Source organism: Strix uralensis, chromosome 4, assembly GCF_047716275.1.
Source record: "Strix uralensis isolate ZFMK-TIS-50842 chromosome 4, bStrUra1, whole genome shotgun sequence".
Lineage (NCBI taxonomy): Eukaryota > Metazoa > Chordata > Aves > Strigiformes > Strigidae > Strix > Strix uralensis.
In genome coordinates this window covers 93,534,871-93,562,725 of record NC_133975.1, presented here as the reverse complement: position 1 = coordinate 93,562,725, position 27,855 = coordinate 93,534,871, and the positions used below count along the sequence as shown (strand labels likewise).

The window sequence follows — 27,855 nt, the reverse complement described above, 5'->3', positions numbered from 1 at the left end:
TAACCACCAACACTACTCTCATCTCATATACACAATTCAGAGGAAAGAACCAAGATTTTCTGCTAAAAAGAAATGTTCTTAACAGAGAGCACAATTCCTGAGGTCTGTCAGGTGCTTTGTGTGAGTCAGGTGTTGTTATTATTTTTTTATCTTTCAGGTTTTTTCCCACATATTTCTTGGGTGTTCCCAAGGTCCTGCTTGGCTGCCACCTGTGCCCTCCTCAGGGTCACTGCGCTTTGCCTGCAAGGGGGGAGAGAGACCTGAGATCACATTGCAAAACACTGATTTGAAGCAGGTGCAGCTTTGAGACAGTTTCTGCTATCTCAACTACCTCCCACGTTCCCGTCTGGATTGCAAACTTTCTTTTTTTTTCTCCCCCTTTCCCCTCTTGTCAAGAAAATTTACAGAGCTTGTCCTTCATCTCTTTCCAAAGATAGAGCTTGTGTAAGGAAAACAGCCGAGAGATACTGAACCTTATCAGGGTTTATTTCCCTGCACTTAAGCTGTCAGCTGTCAGGGGCGGGATTTCCTCTTGGTTTCATGTAACTGTGGAAAAGATTTTGTTTTTGTGATTTACCTGGCTGGTTCCTTTGTTTTCTAATTCACAGAAGTGACAACATTTCCCCCTTTAAAATTTACTGTTTGTTCTCCTTTACATCATGCAATGGCAAGTGGAATGGTTACGCTGTCTGAAGTGTAACTATCATGATACAAGCCTAGGTACAGAGAAGATGCTCAGTGGAGCCAGATAGCCCTCAGGACTGCTGCATAGTTCTTCACCACCATGGAGGAGGTGTGATTTGGGTACATGAAACACAAAAGGGGGTCTGCCTTTTTCTCAAGAAGAGATGCACACAGACCCTATTGCTTCTGTTGCCTTGGTTCAGGATCTGGGGAACAGTTCTGGAGATGTTTGACAGCAAACCCGCTCTGCTTGGACAAGTCTTGTAAGGGAATTGTTTGCTTCCTGGAGATGAAATCCACCATAATTACAAAAGCAGGTTATTGTGTCACCCTCCATGTTAGACTGACATTTCTAAATGTGCATCCATCCTCGCAGGGAAGCATCAGTACAGCCAGCACTCATCAACAGCACGCTGTGTGAGGGACTAAGTGACAGGTCAGCTCAAAAAGCCAGCTTGCCAGGACTTGCTTGCACATGTCAAGTCAGTCCCTGTCTCCACTCGCAGCTGCCGCTGCAGTGGCCTGAGATGGTGGCTTGGTGCTCAGAGGTAGCTGGCAAGGCTGCAGGGGAGACCAGGGGGATGCATGATGCCTTTCAACTCCTGGCTAAATATTGAAAGACTTCTTTTTTCTTCTTTCTATCTGGTTTTAAAGGCAGGGTGTTACCATGTTTAATGGTTTAATAGATCACTTGAGCAATTTTGTTAGATGATTGTTTTAAATTTTTGCTTTTGCGGTGTGACTCCCTAAAGGATTGCTGTCTTAAGGCTAGAGCAGGAAGCTTGGAGTCTGAGCCCTACCTGGGAAGTGGTACCCAGCAATGGCTGGGAGACGCTACGCTACCTAGATGAAAAGTTTTTCCTGCTGTTGTGCAGGTATGGCACAGGAACTTCCCATGGCACTTGCAAAGAAATATCACAATGATAATTCTGGCCAGAATGCTCGCAGTGCGAGAGACTGTAATGTCTAGAGCTGCAGCTGCGTTGGTAAAACTTACACAAGTAGTGCATTTGCTTTGTGCATTCAGGGAGCCAGTAATAATGAGCTCGTTACCCTATAATAAACAACTTTACAAAATGCAGAGTTCTCTCAGTGTAAGGATGAGAAGGCTCAGATTTCTTGCCAGCAGTGTCAGGTATGTCAGGGAGTGTGCATGTGTATAAAGTGCATCACTAGATGCAGCAGTGCGTCATTGCTGGCTGCAGGTGGAGATTTCAGTCTTTGGTGGGGTTGTGCTGCCCCTCCACCATGTGATAAAGAGGAAGAACAAAAGCAGCTGCTCAATAAGAAGTTAGAGACCAGTGGGTTGCAATAATCCAAAGTGAGTTAAAAATCCATGATAGAAGGGGACAAGCTGATTGGCACAAGTTGCACAGAGCAGCTAATTCTGTGCCCATGCCTCTGTTGATACGCCTGTGTTGCTCAGGCTTCCACAGAAGAATATGCTCAGTTGCTAGACCTCCAGTGTATTTATGAAATGAGGAGCTGCTAAACGCTAGCTGTAAATTCTCCCTAGAAAGTTGCAGATTCTACAAAGTATAGCAGCAAATAGCTTGGTGGCAAAGAACAGAGTAGACTAAAGATCAAAACAAATGTCCTAGCCACTGGCGTTTCCTGTCCTGCAGATAGATTTGTTGTGTAACTGGCCTGAACACATGCTGCAGCCACAATTTTAGCAGGAATCTTCATGGTGCAGTCTCAGCGGGGATTTTGGCTGCAGCAATGTAAGCTGTCCTGTACTGTTGCAAATTGGAAGGCAATCTTTGCTGACCTGAGCAACTGGCTCAGACTTCCAGTAGGTGCTTCAGAAATGCAGTGCTGTAAAATAAATGATCAGTGTATCATTCGTGCCTCCAGTCCAGAGCTTCTTCAAAGCAAGCCTTTTGAATTCTTGCAGTTAAGCAGTAAAGTTTGCTTCTGAAGCTGTGCGTGTCCCTCCCTTTCCCCTATGCTCAGCCTTCTTTCTTCATTAGCATTCAAAGCCTAGGAATAGTTATTCCCTGTTTGATCAGATCTTTGGTGAACAGCTGAAAGGTAGCGGTGTTGCTGTTCAGTGATTCCAAGATGTGAAAAGCAGAGAAAATGCTTCATACCAATTAGCTAACTGCGGTGGCAGTTGGGCTGTGGGTGTGCAATGGTCCTGCTTTTCAGGGAAGGGCTTCAGTTAAGAAGTTGGCTTGTGGTTCACTTATCTCAGGATCAAAGTAATTTTTCCCCCTTTCCACAGCCAGATACTGTTTTAAATTTTTGTTTTTGCAGTGTGACTGCCTAAAGGATTGCTGTCTTAACGCTAGAGCAATGAGCTGGGAGTCTGAGCCCTACCTGGAATTCAGCTGGATATTGAGTTTATACTGTTTTAAGGTCAAATACATGAAGTCACCTTGACATGAGCAAGAATGATAGTTGTCGCTGGCGTGCTGGCGGGTTATATGGCCAGCCTGGTGTGTTCTCCTTTGCCTGCAAACAGCTCATGTGGTCTGTCTGCACAGCAATGAAAACTGAATGTTATTTTCCAAAAATGTAATCTTTGTTTTTCAGAGCAGACCCAGTTGTCTGACAACAGGTAAAGAAACTGTTTGGAGTCCAAGGCAGTAAAAAAAAATTAATCACATGTCTATCAAAATGTTAAATCAGAATACCCCTGTTGCCCACTACCTTACCTCAGCCCCATAGCACCTTCCTGCCCACCTCAGCACCCCCTCCCACCAGCACCCTGGATGTATGGGTGCTGCAGGGGAGAACCACTAAGAGGAGGGAGGCTCTGGAGACCCCCCTCAGGCCTTTTACTGTTGATGGGCTACAAGGTGGCCACCCCACTTACTCATCAGTCTCCTCATGGTCCTGGAAGAGGAAGGAAAAAGACTTTTAGGTATATAGTTAGGTGTGGTTTTTTTCCCAGGTAATTATGAAGAACTCATTAGAAGGACATGAAGTCTCCTTGAGAAACCTTAAGAGGTAACAATACAGGTGAACTGGTTGCAATACAGTTGCAAATCAGCTGTATCCTGAGTTTCTGCTAGTTGAAGTATTTGAGAGAGAGCTGATGTTGAAAATCCTTATTCACACCAGAGAGATAGAAACCTTTTGACAACCGTATCCATGACGTGCATTATTTTCCCTCTTCTTGTCTTAGTGCATACTTGGCTCATTCTGTCCTGAATAGATAGAACAAATGTCCCACAGCTGGATGTGAAATCTCATGACAGTGCTGTAGGTGAGAAGTATGAAGCTGTGCCCTCCCTTGTGTTTTTCTGCAGCAGGGAAGGGTGACAGTTGCTAAATGGCTTTATATGAGCATTTCTATTGCAAAATCTTGTGCTATCCTTCAGATAGATAGTGCTACACAAATGAGGATTTGTCAGGGCTAGAAGCAAGTATGGAAATTAACCAGTAAAAATTGTTCCACACCAGGTTGCAGCTCAAAGGATACGTTTATGCTGTGTCGTAGGAAAACCAGTGGCAGTTATGCCCCTCTTAGGACTATACCAAATAGTGTAAGAAAGCTGAATTAAGCAGTTCTTCTGTGTATAGACAGGTCATCACTAATTACCCATGATGGTGAAGATAAGGGAATTCTGCTTGGCTTGTTAACACTGTGAAATAAGCTATGTGGCTTCAGTCTGGTTTGGCTCTTCTAAAGTTTCATGTACAATGGCTTGAGGGCAGGAGAGGATATTTCACGTTGTATAAATCAGTATAGATAAAATTGCTCATTAACTCTATAAAAGTGCTTCCTTGGGCAAAGTCTAAGAGAAATGTCCAGGGTGCATGTTTTTCTCTTGAGTTCCTTTAGTGTGTTCTCAGTCTTTATTTTTTCAAAGTATTTTGATTTGATTTTCTTGGTGTTTGGGATAGTATCTATTACAAATCCAGGGATAATTAGGAGAAGAGTCGACTGCGTTAAGGGATTCTCAGCAGGAAAGTAAAACTAAGCAAGGAAATTGGAAAAGGGTAGGCATTCAGTTCTGCTGCAATGAAACACCACTTTGTAAGTTTGAAGATGCATGTAGGAAGACCTCTCAGAGCAGACTGGTATCAGTAGTTTGACTTGCTAGGGGAAAAAAGACCCTATGGGAGGGGTTCATCTGATACAACCTTATACATGTGATGTAGCCATCCAGATCTGAGCTAATCATATAACCTCCCACCGTAGTCACCAGAGATACGGGCTTTTTCTGGACGTTAACAGGTTGGCTTGCTTTACGTATGTGTCTTAAGTGGAGATTAAGTGTGTCCAGGTATCAGTTCCTCTCCATGAATAGGAGGGGAGTGCTGGGTGATAGTTCAAGTATCTATGAGTGGTAAAATGGAATGTAATCTATGGGACAGTTTCTGGTGTTTATTTCTTCCTTCTTGAGACATCCCAGTAGTTTTAGCCTGGCTAGATGCCTGCTTATAACCTGGGGACTTCAGAGAGTTGCAGTCTTTGCAGAATAACGCTGATTACTGAATAATGTGTGCCAGCCTTTGGGGTGAGGGCCATCTCTTTGTTTCATGTTCGTACAGCCCCAGGCACAGCAGGGTCCTGCCCCAGGATGGATCTCCTGTACACTACCACAACACAGATAATCAATAATAGCAGACTTAATTAGAACTTTGATCAGTCTTTCTTCCTTCTAATTCGCTGTGTTTTAACTCCCTGTGATGTCTAAATGAGGTTTGATAACAATTCTCTGTCTCTCATTTCCTCCCGTCCCACAGGAGCACATTTACAAGCTGATGAAGAGTGACAGCTACGCGCGCTTCCTCCGTTCGAATGCTTACCAGGACTTATTGCTGGCGAAGAAGAAGGTATCTGTTGGAAAGGACGTGCTTGCATCTCTTAGCACCTCTTGATTCTCGCCTGCTGCTTGCTGCTAGTGTGAAAATGAAAATATTGTTTCCTTTTTTTTTTTTCCTTTATTTAAGAAAGGAATGAGCACTTTTGTTTTCTTCACTGGGAACACAGGGTACGGCATCCATATGTACAGCCTCAACATGTGTTTTGGGGAAAACATGGTGACACAAGGTAAAAATAACATAGAAAAGTGTCTGTCTTGCACAGCTGTCACCCAAACTCAGTGCAGGCAATTAAAATTGTATCGCCTCTTCCTCATGACAAAGATGGTGTCTGGTATGAGAAGCAGAACCCATCAATCTATTCATTGCTGCTGCAAATCTTACCCATTCTGGTTTTCACCTCCCTAGCCTCACCATGTGAATTTCCCTTTGGATGCCTTACCTGTAGATCCCCCTGCAGTGTTTCCCATGCTCCTTTTCTCCCATTCCCTTGCTTTTGGCTCCCCAGAGATGGTTTTTTTTTTTGGAGACGAGAAATAATTGCAACCCGTGCAGTAATCAAGAATTCCAGCCACATTGTCTCACAGGAGAACTGGGTTTGAGCTCTTTTTAGCCTTTTTGGTGTCTGCATGTGCTCTGCCAGCACCATGTTTCTGCCAGGAACCCCCAGTTCAGGGAGTGATTACGTAGAGTAACAGCAGCTCCTGTCCAAGTGTCCCTTCCTTCAGAGGGGTCTGGGAGGTAAGCTAATGACCTCTGCATTTGTGGCTGTGTTCAGATGTTTCCTGCACCTCCTGACTTATTCCCGTAAGTCTACATGTCCGCCTGTGTGCATGTGCATGCATGTACACGTGTACGTGTCCCACTTACATTTGGCTCCCAGGACTGTACATAAACCAACTCCTGACTCCTGCAGCCTGAGTGTGTGGTTTCCCATCACCATCTTCCCTGCTGTTTTTCTGCTTCGTTCTCTGTGTGCTGCCAAATTACATTGCATCAGCACAATACAATGAAATCCCAGTGGTATTTTTGTCCTGATTGTCATTGTGTGCCCTAAAAGCATGCATATGGTGACAAAAGGAGACAAACCCCTCTGTCTGCTGTGCCTGGGACTACTGGCAGGTGGATTAGGGGAAGGTAATGGAGGGCAGCAGTTGGCCTTATGTCTCAAAATGTCTGGTTTGAGACAGCATAAACCAGTGCTGCTTACATTTGGAAAGGTTAGACCTGACTTAGAGTTCAGAGACTGTGGGGAGAGAAGGAGGTGCCAGACAAGGTCTTCTGATGGTACAAAGCATAAAAACCTTTGCCATCTTCCTGCTCCTATCAGCTTATGGTTCCCCCACCCCCAAGTCTCCATTGAACACATGAGGGTTCATGTGCTTGAAAGCAGAAGAGTTTTCTTCTCCCAGCTGAGCCCATTCAAACCGGAGGTGGTTGTTGTGGGGTTTTTTTGCAATCCTTGTTTGCTGTCAGATCAAGCCCTGGATGTGTCAGCATGACATCCTCATCCCCCCGCACACTGCCGGAGGAGCAGGCTTTGGTGTCATGTTAACGCAGCCGTGAAAGTAAGAATCAGGTTTCTTTTAGAAAGAGCTGTGGGTGCATGAGTAAACATAGCAAGGCACAAAAAAGGCAGGAGTAGATCTGTGCAGATGAGTTGTTCACCAGCTTCACATGATGCGGGAGGGGAGTTGATGTTACTCCAGAATCTGTAAAGCTCTTTGCAATCATGTTGCATTGTGTTGGGCAAGTGAACGTTTCTGAAACAGTGTAGGTGCAGAGATGCTGACAGAAAGAACATGAAGTTTCTGTACGCTGAGATACACAGTAAGATCTTTGGTGCAGGTTTGAGAGGCATCCCTTTAAAATGCCTCTAAATAGCTGAAAAGCAGAGGGAAGGAAGAGAGAAACCCAGTGACATATCAGAGCCTGCGTGGATGGAGGATTTGGTTTAGAGACTGAATATGAAGTCCTGGATTCACTGATGTGAGTAGAAATTCACTGCAGTTGTTTAAGACTTGATGAATACGTCTCTCTGGGGCATGATTATGTCTTGCCCCAAGACGTTATCCTAATGTTGCCTCTATACCACACCACTATGACACAGCCTTACTTTTATTACTGGAAATAAGTTCTGTCAGAAGCACAGCATGATGGACTTGGGCTAAAAGAGTTGCTTGTACAAAGCAAATGAGCATCTCTATGGCTTGAGATTCACACATGAATATTTTGTGGATAAGTTTGTGTCATTTGGGATCTTTTGCCCTCCAGCACTGTGTTCTGGCAGGAAACAGGGTAGAAGGCAGAAAAAAGGGAAAGGTTGACTGTGTGGCTAGAGCACAGGACTGGGAGCCACAAAATCCATGCACTTCCCCTGGTTCCCCCACTTACTTTCTGGTGTGACCTCAGCGAAAAGAACGTTCAACTTTGCCTGCTTCATATCCTCTTCTCTGTCAAATGGGAATAATAATAGTGACCTGCTCAATGGAGAGGTGGAGAAGCTTGATTAGTGCCTCAAAACATGCTTGACATTTTTGAAATTTGTAAGATACTGTAAGTTTGAAGAGTTACTTTTTCTCCACACCGTACAATAACCACAGATGTGGGAGCTTCCCCTCCCTGCTCTGGGAGTGCAGTAATGGAGGGGAGGGAGGGAGGAGAAGTTATGGGTCGGGACTGAGATACAATGACAGAATTATGATGGGGACCAGGGAGGATAAAAGGAACATATTGTTCACACCACTAACTGATGCAAGACAGTGGACATAGGCCGCGTACAGACCAGGCATACATACTTTGTTAATCCATTCTAGATTTTTTTCCTCCGTTCTTCCCAGTCTCATTATTACAAATAACCACAGTATTATTGGCCTCAATCCTGCAGATTCATGGTGCTCAGCGGGGAACATGAGGTTGGCCTCCAGCAAGGGTGTGATTGGAAGCAGTGAGCTGCAGAGGGGGAAAGCTGAGTGTAGCTCCCTGCCTTGCACAGAAGTCCTCCTCCCCTGCCAGGCTGGAGAAGAGGAGGGATGAGAGGGCAGAGCCTTGTCCTCAGGAGGAATGCCTGTATGCCTGGCCCAGTTCGAGCTCTGTGCTCCATGCTCAGCCTCCCCCTGCAGCAGGTAGAAATCACAGGCCTGCTGAAAGCAGCTGGCTCAGCAGCGAAGAGCTGGATGGTGCTGAGATCCCCGACCGACTCATCACGTTTTATTTGTGTATCTATGTAACATGCCCCACTTGTGCTGTGCAGAGTCAAGTGTTGATCTGCTCCTATTTCTGCTGATAGGCACATTACTGCAGGCTACATTACAGCAGGTAATCACCACCGCACTGCTCCCCAGCCCTCCTCCATAGTAGCCAAAATGGTGGCTGGACATCCTTAGATGGCAGCGAGCCTCATGTCAGAATGAATGCTGTGACAAACCTCCTCGCTCAAAGCAAAGAAGCGTTTGGGCTGGGTGACTCGGCTGCAAAACAGGGGTTTACTCCCTGGGGAAAGAGCAGCATAGATGAGTTAGTGCACCATGGAGGGGCATGGGGGTGCACAGGAGGTTTGTTAACGATGAAGGAGCATCCAGACACGTGCTCTGCTAGTTATTTTTGAGGATAAGAGAGAGAAAGGAACAGAAAAGACCTCAAGGCACTTTCCGTTACTTCCCATAAAGGTGAAACGGTGACATTGGTGGGTATCTCCGCGTTAGCTGAAACGGCAGCCAAGCTGTCATGGCACTGGCGTTCATGTCAGCCTGGCACGGGGTGCCTTCCCGCCATCAGGCCCTGCCCACAGGCAGGGGAGCAGCCCGGAAAGGTGGCTACAGCTGCAGTGCAGACATGCTGCGAAGCCACGGGAGTGAGCCCCATCACACGGGGAGAAGAGCAGGTTGGTATTTGCTTGGTTTAGAACATTGTTTTCCTCTCCAGCTGGTTCAGAGAAGGACGAGTTCTCTGTGGTCCTATACAAATGGACACAAAACAGATGCAAAATACTGTTCCAGCCATTTGGTAGCACTGTACATGCCCTTTGCTTTCTCACTTTGGACAGGTGGACATGACTGCCTGAGAAGCCCAGGACCTGCTCCTGGCCTTTTCCTGAGCCAGGGTCAGGGAAGGGATTATCCTTTATTTTTGTCTGACGCCATTCCCTCTGGAACACATGGTTTCCATCAAGTTAAAGTTCAAAAAAACCCCACCCCACCCTAAGCCCTAAAGTCTCATGCCAAAAAAAGGATTCAATAGCCAACAAAATGAATCCTGGGATGGAGAGAGGGAGGGAGGGAGAGGTTTTTGCAGACCTGTAGTTCAGAAGACCAAGCATTTGGATGTATTTCCCTACCCCTTTTCACATCCCTGGCAAAAAGGGTTAGCAAGGCAATGGCTAGGAGCTTCATGCCATGAGGGACAGGCTCCCTTTTCAGCACACACCTTTTGAACCATTGCTTTTATCCAGGCCCCCTGTCCCATCTGCTCTGTATTGTCCAGGAAGGTTCCTACTGCCGATTCTGTGCCCGTCTCGGTCCCATCAAGTCACGCATGACCAGTTTGAATCAGTGGCAGGACTTGGCTTGTATGTTGTAAAGATGCTGAGCAATTTTCTCATAATTACTTTTAATAATCAGTGTCAGCTGGTTTTCATAAGTTTTTTTCTACTTACACTGCTCTGTGCCAGCAGAATCTACACAAAGGAACTTAAAATCGGGATGGCTGGCTAAATAATGAATCATGAAAAAAAAGGAAAATTTGGAGGAGACCGTCAATAATTAGTGAACGGTTCCTAAGTGGTGAGATCTGTTTTCCTGCACCTACCTGGACTGAGAGATTTTCATCTGCAGCGGGGGTGGTTGTTTCATATTTTATCCAATTGCATGTGTCCTCTGCCATTAGCTGGTAGAATCTGTTGGTGTATTTACTGGCAAAGATGGCCTTTCTTGCACCTAGGAGGACTGCTTGACCTGGCACGCACATGTGTTTCTCTGCCTTTGCCCTTTGCACTTGCAGTGTGTGTTTGTACAAACGCTGCTGTGGTGCTGCAGCAGGCATGGCTCTGAGGTCCGCAGCCTTGTCAGACACTCCCTGTGCAGGACCCCAGATCTGTTCACGGGACCGAGAAATGTCTGATTCAGTCTCTTTTATTTTCTTCTTCTTCCACTTTGTTATTTTTAAATTTCCTTCCTCTCCTGTGCAAGGCAGCCTCCACGCCTCGGTGCCGTGCTGGAGGGATGCAGGCAGGCGGTTACCTCCGCAGCGGGCTGCCAGCCGCACGGTCTGCAGGCAAGCAGGCGGGAAGAGCCGGAGAGCCATACAGCCAGCACCCACACCCACTGCCATTAAAACTGCTCAAGCTGCCTCATCACTCTGCAGCCAGCCTGCCTCAGCTGCTTTTTATTTTACTAGAAAATGTCATGCTTTGACTCAGAGCTGGATGCTGTGGGGATGAGCTTTCCACGCATCCAGCTGGTCCCAGCCTGCCGTCCCTGTGCCAAATGTGGAGGGTTGCTGCAGCCTGTGCTTGCAAGGCACTTCTGTGGGACACCGTTGGTGCTCTCTGTGTCTGCTTCCCCACGCGTGTCTTCAGCCGTGGTAGGGAAGCAGCCTTGTGTGTGTCACCCTGTGCTAGACGAGCTCTCAGCACCCCAACAAGGTGCACATCATCTTTGGAAACCACCATCCTGCCTTCCTGCTGGGTGGGAAGCTGCATCACCTTGCTGGTAGCTAAACCAGAGACACTAAAGTTTGACGGCAAGTGCAGGGACACAGTGTGGCCTGTTTTCAGCAGCTTGCTCTCCTTTGCCCGCAGTGCACACCAAAGCTCCACTCCAAAATGCAGTTGGGCCAGACACTGATTTTCCAGCCCGCAGCAATGTGATGCTGCAGACTCCAAGTGCCTTGCTCCCCTAGGGAGCCTTGCAGAACAGTCTGTCTTTTGTCTAGGTATTTCTTCTCCTGGATGAAATTGTGCCTTTAATTTGGCTGCCGGTGGGTCTTGCTGCCCCTGCAGGAGGCCAGCACGGAGGCCAGTGCGTGGCTGCGCGCTGCTGTCCTCAATCCTGCTCGTCGTGAGGTGCTCAGCCAGGGCGGCAGCGCTGCAGCCTCTCTCTGTCACCTCTGCTGCCTTGGGGTGCAGGGACTCCTCTGAGGCTCCTTCAAGGAGGGGGTCTGTGGTGCTCTGAGCACTTGCACTGCTGTTGCACTCAGCAGAAGAGGGAGGCTGACGTTTCTTTTCCCTTTCCTCTCCTCTCACATGCAGGGAGAGAGAGCTAACCCCGGGGTTAGTGCATGTTAAATACTCCTTTGGGAAGCAATGGACTGGGTACGTTACAGCCTCCCTGCCAGCCAGGAGGTGTGCTTTGTTGCTTGGTATGCGCTCTGAGGCCTTGGCGTCATCCTCAGTGTTGGCTAAAACTGCGTGCCTCTAGCTTTCACTTTTGATACCACTTTTGGGACATCAGAGCTGAGGGTGTGACTTCCTCAAATGGTTATAATGGGGAGGTTGCTTGACTCTTCTGGACAGAGACTATTGCTTGTCTTAAAAGGGCCTTATGTTCTGCTCTCACCTCTGGCGATGCAGCAGGGAGGATCAGCCCCCTCTCTGCCTAGGATGCTTCAGACTAACCCTGTAGACATCAGAGAGCTGCTGGTTATGGCAGCTGTGATGAACATGCAGAAGAATCAGAAGGCTTTGCCTGGAGTCACCTACACAAGTTCTCATCCAATTTATCTGATATGCTTTTGACTTCCTTACATCTTCCCGGTCTGGTTTTTGCATGGGTGCTTTGGCCTGGAGGTTGTTACTGCAGCTGAATCTGTGGCCTATGATATGGCAGGCAGGTGCCTCTGATGAGCACCTCCAGTGAAATGCTTGTCTCTGGTGCACTGTCATGCACCATCATTACTGTGGCTTTCCCTTATATGTAGCTCCTTATTCCCTTGGCTGAAGTTTTACTTCCATCTTATCACCTCCATTTTGCTGTCCCACCACAGTAAAATAAGTTTCTCTCCTGGAAATCAGCAGTGCCCACAGCCTTCTGACTGCAATGAGCTTTCCTTCATATTATTTAGTTTCTTCTCTTCTCCATAACAATTTTCTTCTCTTAGATATTCCAGCAAACATGCCAATAAATTATTTAGTTCTTCCTTGTTAGTGACAATTAGATCTCCCTTGTGCCAAATGAATGAAGTGCTGCAGTGAGCAACCTTCTCAGGGATACGTTAATAAAGCCATGGTACACACGCTTGTCTTCTCGCAGTGAAGCTGAATGTCTTCTTGCATATGAATAGTCCTGTACTCCAGAGAAAAAAATACCAGTGCCTCAAGTCTGCCTGTATCTTTCTGTATGCTGTCTTGTGTTTCAGTGTAGCCAAACTTACTGGAAATGTGCTTCTACCCTCTGGATAAATAGAGGAGTGTAGGTTCCCTGGCAATGAGTTCAGTGGTGGTTTTCGTCCAGCGCTGTATTCACTCACACATTGCTTTTTAATATTGTAAAAGTTACTGTGGTTTTTTTCATCTCTCTAAGCAAGTAGATGGGAGCCTCCAATCAGCTGTTTGGCAGATGTTAACCAGAACCAGAGGTCCCAGCTCAAACAGCCACAGAAGGAAAATTCAATGAACAAGAGATCAATACCAATAGCTGTGAGACGCAGAGATGCACAGACCTGTTTGAACCGTTCAAAAAACTCACAGGAGAAAAGGTGACATTCTCCGAGAGTAAAAGTAGTGATGTCTCTCATCCTTTAAGGGGTTTTAGTTTTTTATGTTTGCTGTTGCAAACATTGATTTCTGCTTTTTAAATTTTTCTTACAACTTTCCCCCTTGCTGCTTCCTTATATTTTGCTGCTGTTAAGAAAAACTGCATTTAAGCTGAAGGGTTTTTTTCTGTATTTTTTTCTCCCCACTTTTTTCCCTGTTAAGCCAGAGAATGAGCAAGGTCGTAGAACTTCTCTAGAAAAGTTCACTCGCAGTGTGGTAAGTTCCTTTTCTTTTCCCTCCTCCCTTTCCTCAGAACTTCATTTTTAGTTGGGGGGAATGTGGATGCTTGACTTTTTATTTCATCCTTTATTTTTTCAGCTAGCATCTTTGCAGCTTCTCTTTTAATACTGTAGCTCATCTAAACAGTAGCTCTACAGAAGGTGGGGGGGGGGAAGCGGGAAGCAAAATTCCATAATGCTCATTCTAGCTTATCATCACTGCAAAAGCAAATTGATTTTTGTCTAGAATTGAACGCAAGGTTGTCTTTTTGCTGTGTTCCCACTGCGGTATTTGTTATGTCTTTTCCTTGTGCAATGAAGTAGAAGAGCATGGTTCTCATAGCACCATTGCAACAATATCCGTGTGGTTATGTAGTGCATGGTTAACGATACCGTATGTATATACACGTACATATCCACCCACAACACTGCAGCTGCTTCTTCCGTTGCCCCGTCTGTCAGTGCTCGTGTAAATAGTGATGGGCGATACCCTTTGACTTGTTTGTGATACCGATACCGGAGAAGGAGCACAGTAACAGCAAGAAACATGACACTGTTAAACCTTTTAGATAAGGGGACGGTGGGATCTCAAGGGCAGCGGACAGATGTCCTCTCCTCTCTTGTCCTTTGCCAGTCTCCAGCCTCCAGCCAGTCCTTCCAGTGGGGGAAGCTGGTCTGGCTGCGAAGGGATGCTGCAGCACAGGGAGGTGTTGGGCACCGGCCGGGGCTGCTTCTCTCCAGCCCCCAGGGCAGGACCCCAGAGTTTGGGCAAGACCCACTCGTCCCACGTGCTTTCAGGGGTCTGCGAGTGCAGCAGATTTTCTAGAACCAGGGAAGAGCAGGAAGAGGGGGCAGGGCCAGAGGCAGATGCTGCAGGTGGGGTGGAGGAGCAGGGATACTGGGCAGCACAGGGGGACAGGCCATGTGCATGGGGTGGCACAGGGCAAGCACAGGGCTAGAGCTGAAGATGCAGCAACTGGGTCAGTGGGGAATTACTCTTGTGTTGTTCAGTATTACGTACACTTTGACTTGATATATCTTACGGTTTTGGCATACTGCTACGGTCTGCATGTATCGCCCATCATTAGTTGTAAGGTGATACTGGGTCAGCAGAGAGTCATCACGCAGGTGATTCCCATAGAAGCTACTGTACAGAACAATATTTCGTAGAAAGTTCACAGACCTTCTTGTGGCTTTATAACAGCTTTGTAATGAAGGCATTGGACTATGTGTATATACAATATATATGCTTGCATTCGTGTGTGTATGTATGTATGTGTATTTATATATACACTATATACATACACATGGCATATCAATATAAAATATTTGTACATACAGATAGAAAAGGGGATACTGCACAGGTAAGTGTGAGCTGTCATAGAGCAAATAAGCCTAGAGGGTTCTTTCTGATGCTGCCATGCTTCTGCACAAGCAAACCCAAATGTAACACGCAGAGCTTTGTAGTATATCCACTGGCAGACTTCCTGGGGAATGTATTTATATAGCTAATGCATATGCACACATTTAAAATATGTTGATACAAAATATATCACTATGCCCATCTGCATATTTACTACTTTCTAAGAGTCTGCCAGAAAAAGGAGTAGGCAAGATTTTTTCAAACAAACTATGCAGAAATATTTACACCGAGTGGTTAAATTCTGCTCCCAGATTTGCCAAATACACGAAAGAGTAACTCTCACTTTACAAGACTGGCTGGGTTTACAGTAACACAGCCAAGGATGGATTTTTCTGTCTTGCATTTGATTTGAAAGGTAACTTGACAAGCTCAGTTTGGGATGGTAGAATTATCATGTAAGTTCCTGTAAAGAAAATAGTTGTAGATTGGTCAGCACTTTAGTTCATCTTTGTCTTACTGGCTAGCATACTGTAAATATTTTCTTTCATTTTTCTTAATACAGATATAAAATGTCATCCTCTGATGGCATGGTAGCTACCAGAACTAGGAAGGGTCTGAATTTTTTATACTTTGCATTATGGCAGTTTGTCACTACCATCAGATGAGAAAACTGTGTTGGCATGTCATAATGTCCTCAGAGGACAGCATTACCAAAGTGGTAACTTTATGGCCTACTCAGGGGACTAAATTAAGATGAAGTTAATTCTGCATGCTCTAGTTCTCCAAATTGCACTGCAGTTCCCCGACTGCGTAGGATTAGAGCAATACAGCAGCCCTCGTTCCCAGAGCTCCACTATGCTTTAGTGATTGCTCATTACAGGATCACATATTCAAGCTGACCATGCACAGGCGTGCTGAAGTTAAGCATATGCTTAAGGTTTGGCTGGAACAGAGCCCCAGTGCTCATCTCTCTTCAGGGGGGAGCCCTAAACCTATTTTGCAAACAGAATAATATGAGGTCACATTTCTAGTGATGGCTGTAAGAGGAACATTCAAAACAACCAGGGCTAGAAGTTTATTTGCCTTACAGAGCCATCACTGAGATGAAGTAGTGGCTCCCAGACTGGCTGTACTATAAACTGCCCATGGACCTGGGCCACCTCTAGACCATGCTGCTCTGTCTGGCACCGGGAGGGCACAGTAGACCCCCAGGGAAATTTCCAGATTTGACTGTGGCATGTGACCCAGCATTTTGGGAAATGATTGAATTGAGGTCCTTGAAGGCTTGACCTTACCGTGGGAGCCCGTGCTCCAGGCCCTGGGCACTTTGGCCGATACGCTGCCCACTGGGGCAGCTCCTGGAGGTCCGAGCCAGCCTGGCAGGCCCTGCCCATCCAGATGTGCCCCACAGCCTTCGCACTCACCGGGAATCCCTGCCAAAGCTACAGGAACTGGAAACATGATGCAAAACTTGGGGTAGACCTCCAGAACTTTGTTTTTGGGCAAAAACATGAATTTTAATTGCATTTGAATTTCAAGATTTAAATACGGATTTCAAGAACACAGTTTTACCGAAGACATTTGTCATTTAGCAGAAATATCAGGAAAATTTTTAGTTGAGGAATAGCTCAAAGACACTTACAGTGGGGAATAAAGTGGCCTCTGCATCACCATGATTAGTAAGGTCATAAGAATATTTAAAATGTGTTTTAAAATACAGAGCAAATTCTCTCCCAGCATCAATCAGTTATTGTTCCCTGTAGTACTTTGGCACTTCAGGCCTATTGAGAACCTCCCCCAAAAGTCATTGTTTCCTCATTATTTCTTCAAATAGAGCAGTTACTATTGATTGAATTTGCTATAATTTTTCAGCTGTGATAAGCAACAGAGGGAAGACGTATATCTAGTGATGTTTCCTTTTGCATCGCTGTACTCAAATTTGGGGAACTTAGTTCCACTAACAGTGTAGGTGGCATAGAGCCAGAGCAGGAGCGTGGAGGTGGAGGTTCATGACCCCTTCCTTGCTCATGATGCTGTACTTACAGGGGTGCTTTCCACACCAGAGAAGGCCTATTTGTAGTCAGAATGCAGACATGCCCAGCTCCTTAGACAGTGAGTCTTCACTTGAGTGAAAAGTCAGACTCTCTAGGTTTGCTTGTACTAGGTGCTTAGATCTCACCATCTCTTGTTTGAGAAAGACAGGAAAAAAATACAACACTTCAGAAAAAGAAACAGTAAAGCTTTGTCAACAAACTGCAAACAGTGTTGCAGGCATTTTGTCTCTTAGTTGGGTTAAATTTCAGTGCTTCTGAATTGCTCTCCTGCACTGGGTGGAAAGCTGTACAGCTTGGCTTTGGGAGCACAGACTTGGAGCAAGTGGAAGTCATCTTACCCGCAGGGCTCCTGCTTATCTCAGAGTCACAACCCAGGAGACAGAGATTAACCCCAGACTATTTGACATCCTTTAGAAAGTCACCATGGAGCTCTGCTAACCAGCCAGAGGCTTGCCACATTCAAGGGAATCAGTGGGGAATAAGAAAGAACAGGGGTTTACAGATTTATTCTTTTTTTCATATCACTCTTCAATTCCTACAAGACCCACTGTCTCATCTTCCTTGCCTTGGTACTTTTGACCAGGAGAAGGCAGCTCATGACTAATGAATGCACCAAGTTGTTGCACCAGATCTTTCTGGAAGTCAGGTGCTATATGGTCTGCATTAAGCAGGACACTGACAGCCAGATTTTGCCAGGAGAATTCTCACTGTGGGGAGGGTTCACCATTTACTTCCAAGTCCTTTCAAAGCTGATACCTTTGTGTAGTGGCCAAGAAGGGGGTTGTACCCACCACTGGTCAGGTCCTTGTGTAGCAAAGGGCATAGTTTGCAGTGTCTCCCTGTCTGGGTTCCTCTTGGAGCAAGGGGACGTCTGTCTGACCCAGCGCCCAACGTGCCAGACATCCTCAACCTCCTCAGCTTACCTCCCTGAAGCCTGCAGCTGCGGCATCTGTGCGTGCTTCATGGCAGCCTCCCACCACAGCCTGGGAAGCAGCTGTGTGGTCCCAGGACCAAGCATCACGGTCATCAGTCATCTGGTGAACACCAAAGGGCCATGTCCGCACGATGGAGCAGATCATTACAGGGCACGCGTTGGCGTGCCCAGCAGAGGGGCAGCAGATTTCTTTTCTCTCCTGTTCAGGTTTTGAAGAGTCCTCAAAAATATGTGGGCAGCACAGTGGTAGGATAGACATCATGGTCCCTGACCCCTACAGCCCTATGCTGGGCTCCCATGCCCTGAAATCGCAGGTATGAAGTTAGACTGGCTCTTCTGTGCTCTCCTCAGGGACCCTGGGGAAGGGCCAATCTCAGGGAGTGGCGAATCTGACAGTCTGTTGCATCAGAGCACTTACTAATCCACCTCATTTAAAAAATGATGGCACTGCGCATGGTGGCAGGTTTATCTTATTACAATTTTCCTTTTGATTCCAGCAAGAATTGACATTATGAAAGCAGAGTTAGCCTGTCTCCTCTCCCAAGTGAAGATAAATGACATCATAAAAATCAGACATCATGTATCATATATGTTATAAATAATACCTGGTATTGAGGTAATAACTTAATTTTAAAGACACACATACACACAAATCCATATATCTACATCTCTCTCTTCTGTCATATTTGATCATCTTACTAATTAAAAGGAGCCTGCTATACTATTTTTAGCCATGCAGTCTCAGCCTAGCTGTTTAAACCACTGTAGTTTCCCATCTGCTTTAGAAATGGTTTAATAATCAGATAGACAGAAGCTTAGTTCTCATAAGCCGAGATGATCCTTCAGAGCCAAGAGTAGAAGGAAAATATATTTTAATGAGTACATTTAGAGAAACCACTGCTGCTTTTGTCTCGCAAAGGAAGCTACCAAGTCTCTGCCTAACTTGTGTTGGTGTCCATTTACATTTAATAAAGGGGGAAACAGGAGGGGATTCCTTTGTTGCATCTTGCAGCATCTTGAGTATTATCTCTAAAAGCAGCAATGGTTACTCCAGCAATAACAGGGATTAAACCTATGGATACCAGCCTCGGCCGGTAATTTAGATAAGCCTGGGCCATGATACTCAGACTTGAATTCAAACTTTCCTAAAATTTCTATATTCCAAGGAAGGAATTTCCCCTGTAAGAAGACTGGTATTAAATTTTCTGACTCAATATGGAGGTGGTGACCCAATGCTGATTAGATCTCTGCCTTTTATTCCCAGCTGACATTTCTTTAAGAACAAAAGGTGCACACACACGTACAGCTTTTGAGAGGATCAGAGTTCTCAATCTTCATGCTTTAAAGGACAAGAGAGTAGCCAGACCAGTAATATATTGTTTATTCAGAGTTTTTACAACTTCTGTCTGAACCAACTGATGTGGTACACTGTTAGTCGTTACATTCCTGGACTGAAAAAGCTCTTTACCTGAAGAAGGTAAAGAAGCTTTTGTGCATCTTTTCCACTGCGTGAGGACGGAGAGAAGAGTTGCACAACCTGGGAGAAGCAAGAGGCATTTGCTGGCCAGAGCCCCTTGTGAAACTGAGCCTAAGCAACGGCAGGACCAGGCAAACCGAACGGCCTCAGCCAGAGAGTGCTGCAGACTCGGGGGTGAAGCTGCAAATGCCAGGCTTTTGGCTGGATATTGGAGTCTGTGGGAAATCCCTTTTCCTGTGTTTTCCCTGCCTTCTTCCTCAAACTGTAGTGGTCCAGCACAGTATATGTGGAGGTGTGACATGTGCAGGCCTGCTGTGGCTGCCTACAGCCTATGCTTGCACATGGTATGCTACAGACTGTACTTTATCTTTCACCGTTACAGTCTGTAAAGAGTGTAATACTTAATGGAAAAAGGAGCCCTCCTGTTATGTAGTGAGACTAAAAGACTCAGGACATTTATTTTAAAGTCAGCATAATAGAGGACATCAGATAGAAGAGATGTGGTGTGAAATGTATTGAGGAGTCAGGTATGAAGAAACCAGGAGCTTTTCCAAGTGGTAAATTCAACTCGGTGCAGAAAGAGAGTAAGATGAAGGAAGAGGTGGCCTGTGTTTGAGCTGCGTGGGAAGTAGACTGTAGATTAAGAATATAATTATGGATGAAACATTTTGTACGGGACAGCAAGTCAATGAACACTGAAGATTGTCTCAGTTCCCAGACATAGGTGAATAACTGAATCGAAAGACTGGCCCAGCTTCATTAACCATCGGACGCAGAGCTGCAGTAGGCAGAAGGCAGAACCTGGTAAGCAGGAGCCGCTGTAGTCCTGGTGTTAACAGCAGCAGGGTGGGTTTGTATGCTCTGTAGCATACAAAGCATTGTAGTCAAAGTCCCACATTACATCCTTAATGACTGTGGAGACAGTGTCCCACCTTGGTTTCTCATGCAAGGATGACTTTTCCAGGAATGAAAATAGGACTGGAGATTTTGTATTTGACATAGTTGTCCTGCTCAGTGGCCAGGATGCTTTCTGTCTGGAGCCTAAACACCCTCCTCCTCCTTGCAGTGGTGCAAACAAGCATTTTCATGATAGCATTTCCTTTGCTTTAGCTTTCTGGTATCTTTTGGCTATTTTGTATCGAACTAACCTTGGCTCAGGACTGTAAGTGCATCCCAGTTCAGTACCCAGTGAAACCCAAACTCCCACATTTAGTTTCAGTTCCACATGTATGTATTCATTTTCATTATACAGCTATGAAAGCCTTCATGTCTACCCTGCTTGCCTGGCTGTCCCTTCCTAGATGCTGTCAGCATTCTCTTCCAGTTCCGTGTTGTTACCGTTGTTCTTCCCTGCTGCCACTTCCCATCTTCCTGATCCTCAGCTTCATCCCTTGGCCACTGCTACTGCCTCGTGCTGGTTTTTATGTCCTCTGGGTTTGTCTGCTGTTGGATCAGAGTCCAACTCACACTCAAACTGTCCTGATCCTATTCTTAATTAATGAGTATGGTGTCACATGCATGAAATGTGTTGATGGGATCTTATCTTTCTCAGGTGAACTGGCTGATATTTTGCACAGCTGTGTGTCACTGTGATGTATTACAAATACTAACCATGAACACAGTGAAGAAGGCATAAGGCTGCAGAAAGAATTGCTGCCTGATATCATCGGGGCTCTCTTTTTAACTGGTTTCTTGATAATCTCATAGAAATGTCATATACTTACCAGCTTTCCCAGTTTTTCACTTTCCCAGCTCTACCAGCTTGCATAAATAGATAACAGCATTTGAAGGCATGGAAAGTATTCATGACGTGCAATATAATAAAGACAAAGGTTTAAGCCATTATGGGTAGAGAATAGTGGTTGAAAAACTGGGAAGTATAAAAGGTGATACACTGAAATGCTAATGAAGTGGATATCAGAACAGACAGCTAGAAGGGAAGGATATAGGAATGGATACCAGAGTTTCCTAGATTTGGCACCAATAAAAGACATCTGGGAAAAGGTTTATTTTTATCTCTGGAAGATATTTTACTTTAAAGGAAAATGTCCTTGCTCCACTACTCCCGTCATTAACAAATACTGGGTTTTGCTGCGAAAAGGTACTTGCATTACATAGGTGATGGACAGCATCTGAATGTACCCAAGGTGTGAGGGGATCCAGTCAACATCCACAACCTGTTTGATTGTTCTCTTATGGGCGATAACTAGTCAGTGTCAGCACCTGACACTGCGGAGGACTGGGTGCGTGGCCTGTACAGCGCATGTATTGACTGGCTGCTGCACGCTTGAATACATCACATCTATTCCTGGTATCGGCACAGCACCTTACCTGGAAAATGCCTGTGCTGCGTAGGCTTACGCTGCACGCTCGTCAGTTTGGTAAGTGGTGGGATGTATGTGTTGCATGTGTGCTGCGTAGTCTGTTCTGTGTACAGGGGCTCCTTTGAAGGATAAGTATTCATTGTTTCTAGTGGATAAGTTATTCTTCACTTCCCTTCCTACAAAGACCACTGTGTAGTGCTGCAGAATGACAGCTGCCTTTCGCCCCTGAGGTCGGTACCTTCCAGCGGTGGGTGAGTGATCCTTGTGTGTACGGTTTGTGAAGTGCTTTGGGATCCTTCTGGATGAAAGGCACTCTGTGGAGCTCAGGACACACTTGCTATTCATTTACTGTCTTTTATTCCAGCCACATACAAACTCTGAAAGATAAAAGTTGGTACCTTTCCATTACAGACAGGTCTAGCTGCTGGCTGCAGGTACTGAACCAGGACCTTAGCAAGGTGTTTGGGAGGGGAGGGTGGACTTAGCCCCTGCTGCAATTTCAGCCAATCTTATTCTGATACTCCAGAGGGGTTTGATATTTCAGTGGTGGTTCTGTTTCCCTCTGACTGTGCAAGATATTTACGTATCTGGTTCCCAGTCCCCCTGAAGACAGTTAAACAAACTGAGTTGGTTGCACATAAAGGGAAGAACAGAATCGCACCCTGCCTGAGAGCTAGACTAACAATATGCAGTAAGGGCATTTTCTGAGGTGGCCTGAAAAAACACTCTACTACACCATTGTATACTGACTGCAGTGATCCATCTGTGCCTCTGTCTTCCCATTTTTTTGTTGGAGGGAAGGACGAGCCCTGGATCCATAGCCCGAGGCCCACCTGGCAGGGCTGTGCTGAAGGGCCCTCCTTCCGTGTGGTAAGTTTAAGCCATCCATATGGTTCAACTAATGGCGAAATTGGCTCAAAAACATTCTCAGATGCAAGGACCCCAGACTGCTCCACAGCAGAAGAGGATCTTCCTCCTGGTGCTGGTAGGATACTAGAGGAGAGCCCCAACTGTTATGAAGCTGTTCTAGGAGTGGGTGAGTACAGGGCTTGTGTCAGCTCCTGGTTTGTGCCATACGCAGTGGTGTGCTGGTATTTTTCAAAGCAAAGTGCAATGCCTCGCTTAGGAAGCCTAGGAAATCCTCACAAAATAAAATGAGTATGGACAACAACAACTTTAACTGGACTGCAGCTCTGATCTGTTCCCTTAGTGATACAAGCTGGAAGAGAAAAAAAGCAGTATCAAATGTAAAAACCTAATGCATCGCTTCGCTGCGATGGGCAGTAATGGTGAGAAGCTCAGGTAACTTGTCAGCCAAGCCTTACAAGAGGAGTGGGGCCCACTCTGCAGGAGTTTGGGGGTAACTCGTGAGACCGTGCTGGTGAGAATGGGTGAGCACCCTGCACGCTGGGAGCAGCCACTCCCCTACTTACCCTCTACAGCCACTTTGCAGCTCCTGTTTTCAGTCTGTGTCAGCATTTAATTGGTGGCATTATCCACCGCATTTGTGTGCTAATTTATGTTATATATGTTCATAGTTTACGTGTCTGTGTTTATTTTGTGTTGAACTAAGTTATTTTCCTTTATTGTTTATGTTTTAACTCTGTTTCATATTTAACATCATTAATTTATGTTACTTTATCTTACGTTTGCAATGTATCTTTTAATGAGAAAAAATCTAATAAAAAGAATATTTTTTAAATGACACAAAAATAAAATTTCCCCAAGATCTGCAGTGTAATATAACATTGAAAACCAAACAGTGCTGGCAGGGCTAGGGCCCTGGCAATCTCTTTCTTCAGAAGTAAAGTTTGGTGGCAGGATGTTGTCTGCCTGCTGCCAAAGTTCTTGTAGTACATTAGCTAAAATGTAGGAGATTTGAGTAGTGCCTGTCACCATGTGAAAAACCTCAAATTCAAGGTGATGGAGGTAGGGTTTGTTCATGTCCGGTGGAGGTGCAGACACACCCCAGTTCTCTGCTGGGGGTCTCACAGAGGGAGGGGGCAACGCCACTCCCCAGGAGATGGCTTCTCCTTCGAGAAGGTGATGCTTCTGGCTGGAGCAGATTGGGCAACAGTCTGGGAAAAGGACAGCCCTGAAGACCAAAGAGGGGTGGAAAGCAAGAAGTGGAGTCAGCTATAGCAAAGTCTTAAGCTGGTGGGTGCAGTGGGAGGTGACCAGTCAGCATGGAAGCGCTTTGGTCGGTATTGACATGGCAGAAAGGAGAGCCTGTGCTGCCATACCAGAAGCTCCCCACATGCCTCCTCTCCCCCATCGCTGCAGCCACAAAGCTCCCTATGGGATAAATCCTGCCTGGGTGTTCAGGTAGGTTGTTGGCAGCATGCATGGGAGTGCTGACTCGTGCATGCTGGTGGTGAATGTCTGCATGCTAGATACACGAAGTGCACTCTGTGCTGGGCAGAGCACGTTAGCATTGTGTGAAACCACAGGTACTGGACCAAACTAAACGTTCTGTTTAAAATTGTTTAAAACAGATAGTTCATAGCCTTTGCCCTCTCTCCCAACTGTACAAAGTGCTGGTTTTGGTAGATATAAGCAAAGAGCAAGATGGAGACTCCGGTGGCTCATACAGGACGTTTGGAAGGAGCGCTGTCTCCTTTTCATGTCAAATCCCAGACATATTTCTTTCCTCTCTTACTTGGCTTCTTGCCTACGTTAAATTGCTGAATTCTGCTTCATTAAAATAATTGCTAATTGCATTTTACACTTTAGTTTAGTAGCTGCTCAGCAAAGGCTCACCCATCAAAGATGCTAAGCATCTCCCGTGACCTACAGGTTAATCTTCACTTCGCTGAGCCTCAGTGAGAGCCCTTGATGGTCCACAAGTGCCGAGGTCTGGTCCTCTGCCTGACATGCAGCCAAGCAGTAGGATGGGCCAAGTACTTGGAAGTCAGATTCTGGGGGGCGCTTTCATAAGGTTTATTAAGAATTCCCTGACGTTTTCCTTGGGTTACTCCAAATTCAGATTTTTACACTGCCTCTAAAAACTGAGGCTCTTGTCATGCCAGTGTTCAGGGATATAAAAAAAAATTCATTCAGCTGCATGGAGAGAACCAGACATTACCTTTAGCAAGACACGGTGAAGCCGCAAGTGATCCTTGCCTGAAAGCTTGTGTTACAGCTCAGCTGCTTGCAGGGAATGAGAGAAAAGAAAGCCTTCCTGCATCCAACAAGACACACAACATATGCCCTACAACATATGCCCTACTGCTTGTGCTATGCTGTTTGGGCAACAACAGTCTGGGTTTTTAATTGTCGTAACCCTAATTTGTAGTGACAAATATTTTGCAACTGGAGGACTGGGGATTTCTTTATAAGCTTTAAACTCCATTTAAAAAGTTTATTCCTTACATCCACTCTAATTCTGCCTTAAGTTATTCAGCATATGCATATGACAGAGTAAAAGAAGCACTATAGTCATGCTGAGCTTGAAATCATATACTTTCCAAATTCCCTGTCAGCACAGCTTAGATGAAATTTCTCCTGGAAATAAGGCAGGAGTTGTGGACATTTTCCTTCAGTAGGAAAAGACTAGGTAGAAATGTGGGGGAACTCACTGGTTTCATGCTAAACAAAGACATGTGGAAGGAGAAAATTAATTTTGGTTGAACCTTTTTACAGAAACTAGTTGTTCTTTGTGCCAGATTTCCACATTGTAATAATCTGAAAATTCCTCACTCACTCAGAGATCTCCCCAAGGGTATCCCGGCCAAGTGTCAGATGAGACCCAACGTGACCTCTTGGGCCTGAACGTTTTTGGCATGTATTGTACCCAACTACGACCCAATTTAGCCACCTCCAACTTCTCAGAGAAGCCTTTCACCTGACTGAGCCAGGCGCTCACGCCCCACAAGCCTCAGGGAAGGGTCGCAGGATTGCAGGAAATTGAGGGGTGCACCTCACCTCTGCTGTCTCAAGGCAAACACAGGCCACCCTCGCCTGGTCACCCAAACGCCTCTTTTCTGACACAGGACCACGATGACACTAAGGCCCACTGGTGCCATCCCAGAGTGTCTGGCCGTGGATGCCCTCCTGGTGAGCAGGGGGGGCGGGTTTGGCCAGGCAGGCTGGGGGTCCTGGGGAGAGGTCTGGCAGGCTGGCAGTGAGCTGCTGCGCCATCCCAAAGGAGCTGTTGCATGTGCTGCACTTTGGCTTTTATCAGTCGGCTAGCACAAACCTGGACTCCGTGCCTAAGAAGCCCTGGAGGGCTAAACCTGAAACAGAGATGCCTGTGGACCAGCCCCTCAGCTGGTGTAAATCAGCAGCAGTTCTGTGAAAGCAACCGAGTCATATTGATTTACCTTAGCAAGTGGATCCAGCGTTTCCACCTGTGACACAACATTTTGCTCCCTTGTTGTTTGTTTTAGTAACAGGAAGCAGATACCAGTTTTCCTAATGAAATGCAGTTTTTTCCTGATCCTCTTTATTTTAATGAGGATGTCTAAGATGAGAGAATCCCAAACCAAATGCCTGCATCCCACCCACCCCCAGCCTGCAGTCATTCGTATTGCTCAGACCCACGCTGTGAGGCTGATGCTTGTCTCTGCATTGAATTGAAACAAAATCCCCTACATCAGTATGCCTGTAGTTGGGGGCCACTAAAGTACCAAAGCTGAACATTGCACTCACACCCCAGCACTCTTGCTTGTAGCCAAAAATTTCACCCTCTGTGTGATTCCAGGGATCCTTTCGCCATCTGTCTGATCACAGAGGTGGACACAACAGCTGCGCAGGCAATATCACTGCCTGCTTCTCGCTGTCTTAAAACAGAGCTTCTCACACCCATCTGTTTGCATGTCCCTGTGCGTGAGGCTGTTCGGCACCTCACACTTCCCTGACGCCGTTATCCTCCCGGGCAGCCAGGCTCCACGCTGGGGACTCATCCCAGCCTGCAGGCGGGAAGTTTGCAGCAGAACCAGCCATTGGACCTGGGTTCCCAGGCTAACGCCTTTCCCGTGAGGTGGGAGAGCTGCAGATGGAGCCCACCACCTTTGCCTGTGACGGGGAGCAGTTGCCACTGGGAAACCCATGAGTGAGCATTTGCTCTGCGGAAACCACAGCCATTGGCTTTGTTTCTGACCCACCACCTTCTCCAGGGCAGCCTTTCTGTCAGCTGCTCCCTCCCCTTGGCCCGGCCCAGCACTGGCATTTCCCCCTTCCCACTTTGAACACGTGCATGTTGAAATCGGGACTGGATGTGGACCAGAATTTGCTCCTCACCCCCACTGGACCCTGACGCAGGGAGCTGGCGTACCCCCAAGCCGCCTGCCTGTGAGAAGATAACGAGAAACTGCCTGTCGCAGATTAGTTAGAGTCTTACTGAATAGTCATTTTACAAACCCAAGGCTTATTTGGGTTTTTTTCCTAAGGAAGTATCCAAATATAGGTGGAAACGAACTTTTTTTTTTTTTTTCTAAAACCAGCCATGTTATTCTTCCAGAAATTAACTTCCACATCTTTATGTTTTTCCTATAAAGGGGATCCAGGAACTGATAATTCCTTATCTCTCTTTCTCTGGTATTCCATAACAGCAGCAAAATGACAACCGGGGTTGCAGCCCCCCAAGCACTGACATGTTGCCCCGCAGAAGACATGGCCACCTCCTGGGGTAATACTGGGCCAAGCTTCCCAGAAGCGTATTTAAAAATAATAATAATAATCGAGAATTTTATTTATAGCGTAAGAAAGCATGCATGCCTTAAATGGCAGCGGTGCTGGCATGTCTTCTGAGCTCCAGGAGGGAGCTGGTCCTTCCCAAGCTGTGACCTGGGTGCGAGCCGTGACTGTGGCGCTCTCATCCTGGGCAGGACAGTCTGAATGATGACAGTGTTTCCAGTAGACAACTGCTGATGTACAGAAAGTGGCCAGATTCGGCAGTATGTGTTTGTGCAGCTGAGCAAATTATTTGGTAAAAGGCACACATCTGAATAACAAAATGAGACTTCTATAAGGGAACAGTTACATCCTCCTGCAACAGCCCTAAATGGGATGAGATTAGAAATTAAAGGGGGGTGGTGGGTGGATGTTCCTTTTTTGTTAGGGTGTTAACTTGTTAAACGAGGCTTATTTCAAACAGCCTGCTAAATTTTACATTTCAAAATTTCCTACATTTTGCACATACTCGTTTTCACTGTATAATCTGTTTCTCTTGCTCTTTTTGTGGCTCTTTCAAACAGCAATTAGTAAGACTTTCTATTGCGAAGGAAATCTTGGCTAAATATAGTAACGTAGGGGAGGTTGTTTAAGAGCTG

The 27,855-nt window shown here is 46.0% G+C and overlaps 1 protein-coding gene across 3 annotated transcripts in view; it reads left to right on the top strand.

Moving 5' to 3' along the window:
- Positions 1–27,855, top strand: part of RGS6 (regulator of G protein signaling 6) — a 288,338-nt gene that overhangs the window by 254,984 nt on the left and 5,499 nt on the right. For 2 of the 3 annotated variants that reach the window (XM_074867960.1, XM_074867961.1), the window contains exons 16-17: positions 5,386–5,475; positions 13,376–13,429. In XM_074867960.1, coding sequence (XP_074724061.1) covers positions 5,386–5,475; positions 13,376–13,429 — 144 coding nt within the window. The remainder of the gene's footprint in view (positions 1–5,385; positions 5,476–13,375; positions 13,430–27,855) is intronic. The other variant, XM_074867962.1, reaches the window with a different exon arrangement.